At 36.2% G+C, this 3,810-nt stretch overlaps 1 protein-coding gene across 1 annotated transcript; it reads left to right on the top strand.

Annotated features, from left to right (window-relative positions):
• The first annotated feature begins 553 nt into the window (after positions 1-553).
• Positions 554-3,810, top strand: zgc:113227 (uncharacterized protein LOC541506 homolog). Its single transcript, XM_048200248.1, has 2 exons — positions 554-698; positions 2,614-3,810. The coding sequence occupies exons 1-2, from the start codon at positions 561-563 to the stop codon at positions 3,715-3,717; spliced, it is 1,242 nt and encodes a 413-aa protein (XP_048056205.1). The 5' UTR covers positions 554-560; the 3' UTR covers positions 3,718-3,810.

The raw sequence follows: 3,810 nt of genomic DNA, 5'->3' as shown, positions 1-3,810 counted from the left end.
CTGTGCAATTATTGCTGACTGATAGAATAAGAGTTTCTTTCATCCGTCTAGTTATTTACATATTTGTAAATACGAGTTTTAATGAATGAATACAATGGTTTTTGACCAACCATACCAGGACGTGACAACAGTGAGGTTTTTCATTGGATGAGAGACGGTGTGTTGCCGCCCTCTACTGGTGATATGCACGCGGTGCAACTCACAATGAATGAAGCTACGAATAACGTATATGAATATATATATATATATATATATATATATATATATATATATATATATATATATATATATATATATATATATATATACACACACATTGTGAAAAAAAAAAAAGTGAAATCGTTTCACAATTTATTGCAATGCTGGTTTGTATTGAATGTTATTTACCCACGTTTTCACTATCAACCAAATAGATTTTATGGGTTAAGTTTTACACAAAGAGGTATTTATATATAGTAACATTCATAATATTGCAAGGGAAAAGAGAATAAAAGCACTGATTTGACACGCACGTGATGACGTAATCGGCCACGTAAGTACATAACTGCCCACAAACAATCATGGCGCACCATAGTCATTGTTTACAGGTCTGTCTACTAGTTTTGAGAACGTATTTTAACATCCAAAGTAATTTAATTCAGCGTCTTCATGCAGTTCAAAGACAATGTCATAGACACCGTCTACGTTCAAGACGTCAGGTAACGTTAACCCAGTTATTATTATCTTTATGCTTAGCGAATGTGCAGGATTCCCTCACGTAACGTTACTGGTTACGGAGCACGATCAAGTTTAGTTAGGTGGTGCACATGCAAACACCTATTTTCAAACTAACTTTAGTTATATTTCTAATTTCAGTTGGGGGCGGGACATTGTAAAAACTATATTTGGAATTGTAATAAATAAATTGAATTAATTCTGCAATCAGTGTTTTTTTAAGAATATATTGAATGTCCATTTTTTTTTACCTTGTGAACATGGTAATTTTGTTGGGTATATATAATCACATTCACACAGATATACAATTAGAAAGCAAATACAAAAAATTAGTTACAAGAAAATAAACATTTTCTTTATTTCCTTATGATTTTGTGAAAGTTTTTCAAAGTTTCAGAAACATAATGTAAAATAATGTAAAAAGACGGAAAACTTATGTTCCTGTGTCAAAAATTGTAATATTTTAGTACTGTCCTGATTTACATTTTTGTTAACGAGTCATTCCATTTCAAATCTTGCTCAATAATGTAAGTCTGCCTTACAGTGTTGTAACTTGGAACATTCCATGTCTTAAGAGTGTAAATGTGCAATAAAATAAATAAAACATATAATGTCCTGGAACATGATGTCTTAAAGTCAAGAGTAGAAGTAGTCTTAAAGGGTTAGTTCACCCAAAAATGAAAATAATGTAATTTATTACTCACCCTCATGCCGTTCCACACCCGTAAGACCTTTGTTCATCTTTGGAGCGCAAATTAAGATATTTTTGTTGAAATCCGATGGCTCAGTGAGGCCTGCATAGTCACCAATGACATTTCCTCTCTCAAGATCCATAAAGGTACTAAAAACATATTTAAATCAGTTCATGTGAGTACAGTGGTTCAATATTAATATTATAAAGTGACGAGAATATTTTTGGTGCGCCAAAAAAAAACAAAATAACGACTTATGTAGTGATGGCCGATTTCAAAATACTGCTTCATGAAGCTTCGGAGCGTTATGAATCTTTTGTGTCGAATCAGCGGTTTGGAGCACCAAAGTCAAGTGATTTCAGCGGTCTGACGGTTTGACACGCGATCCGAATCATGATTTGACACAAAAGATTCATAACGCTCCGAAGCTTCATGAAGCAGTGTTTTGAAATATAATAAATATGTCGGTTTTTTTTTTTTTTTTTTTTTTTTTGGTGCACAAAAAAAAATTATTGTCGCTTTATAATATTAATATTGAACCTCTGTACTCACATGAACTGATTTAAATATGTATTTAGTACATTTATGGATCTTGAGAGAGGAAATCGGATTTCAACAAAAATATCTTAATTTGCGTTCCGAAGATTAACAAAGTTGTTATGGGTGTGAAACGGCATGAGGGTGAGTAATAAATGACATTATTTTCCCTTTAAAGTCACCATGAAATCTGACAATTCATGGTGACTTTAAATTGACCATTTTTATTTTATTTATTGGATTTTGCAGTGTTTAATATATATGACTTATCTGTGTACATCTTTTTTTAAATTCTTGTGCCCTCAATCTTCAATCAAAATAACTTCCCCTCCCTCTTGCACTGACATCTCTTCTCTGATGACTGTTTACTGGCATGACAGGACAACCTGTCAATCACTTGAATAGCAAACCACAATGATCCAATCAATTCCCAATGCACAAAATCAAGTCCCACCCTACAATTTGTCTTGTACAAGAAGCCGATTCACTCAGATATAATCACAATAGGGAATAACAGACCATCACAACTTCCGTTTCATGCCAACATCAAGAGTAAGAACCCTGACATGGTTTATAAGTAATTACTTTTGCTTTTTTTGTATTGCCACAACAGAAAGATGTATCAAAGTTGGCATTACATAAACTCTATACACCTTAATTTTCTTAACAGATAGCCTTGGTGATCATGAGAAGACGGACGTCTACTGTGTGGTCATATCCACGAGAGGACAAGTGGTGGGATGCCATTGTACCTGAATTCTCACCAGAGCAGTTCCTCCAGAATTTCCGGGTCTCGCGGGAGTCTTTTGAGTACATATGTTGTCATCTCGGACATGTTCTTGAACGAAGGAACACCAATTTCCGTTTATGTGTACCTGTAAAGAAACGTATTGCCATCGCCCTTTGGAAGCTTGCCACTGGCAATGAGTACAGAAGTGTCAGTCAGCTTTTCGGGGTTGGCGTGAGCACTGTGTTCAACTGTGTGCAGGACTTCTGCAACGCTGTAATTAAAGTTCTTCTGCCTGTTCACATAAAATTCCCAGATTCTGTGAAGCTGAAGGAGATGGCAGATGTTTTTGAAAAACGCTGGAATGTACCACAATGTGTTGGTGCAATAGATGGAAGCCACATCCCAATAACAGCACCTGAAAAATACACTCGTGACTATTTTAACAGAAAAGGGTGGCATTCAATTGTAGTGCAAGCAGTAGTGGATGGGAAAGGGTTCTTCTGGGATTTGTGTGTTGGCTATCCTGGGAGCGTGCATGATGCAAGGGTCCTAAGACAGTCTTATTTGTGGAACATGTTGAAAGATGGACAACTGTTAAACCAAAATAAAGTACTCATCTCCGGTTGTGATGTTGGATACTACCTGATCGGAGACTCGGCCTATCCCATGCAAAACTGGCTCATGAAGCCATTTTCTGACTCTGACAGATTAACCCCACAGCAGCAAAAGTTCAATTTCAGGATGAGCAGTGCAAGGTCAGTTGTGGACTTGAGTTTTGGGAGGCTAAAGGCACGATGGAGGTGTCTCTTAAAAAGGAATGACTGTAAACTGGAGCTGATAAAGAAGATGGTTTTGACCTGCTGTGTGCTGCACAATATTTGTGAAGAACGTGGAGACCACTTCAGTGAGGACCTTTCAGCCATTCATGTGAATGTGCAGCCTCCTGTTCAGGCATTAACAGAACATGGACAACTGGAAGGGATGGATGTACAAGCCGCATTATTAGACTATTTTAGCAGACAGGAAGAGGAACTACTCAAGTAGCAGCTTAATTTTATTGCCTGTTTCTATAGTTTTTTTTCCTCTTATCCTTGTTTGCTTATGGTGTGAATATTCAATAAACTCAAATGAAGTGTA

The sequence above is a fragment of the Megalobrama amblycephala genome, linkage group LG8, assembly GCF_018812025.1.
Source record: "Megalobrama amblycephala isolate DHTTF-2021 linkage group LG8, ASM1881202v1, whole genome shotgun sequence".
In the NCBI taxonomy this organism is placed as follows: domain Eukaryota; kingdom Metazoa; phylum Chordata; class Actinopteri; order Cypriniformes; family Xenocyprididae; genus Megalobrama; species Megalobrama amblycephala.
This window is presented reverse-complemented; position numbering and strand designations above follow the sequence as displayed.

What these genes read in the sequence shown, in the direction of transcription:
- zgc:113227 (XM_048200248.1), top strand. Translation starts at nt 561, where the DNA reads ATGGCGCACCATAGTCATTGTTTACAGGTCTGTCTACTAGTTTTGAGA. An exon ending in GTCTACGTTCAAGACGTCAG is followed by an intron (nt 699 to 2,613) that starts GTAACGTTAACC and finishes TTTTCTTAACAG; the next exon opens with ATAGCCTTGGTGATCATGAG.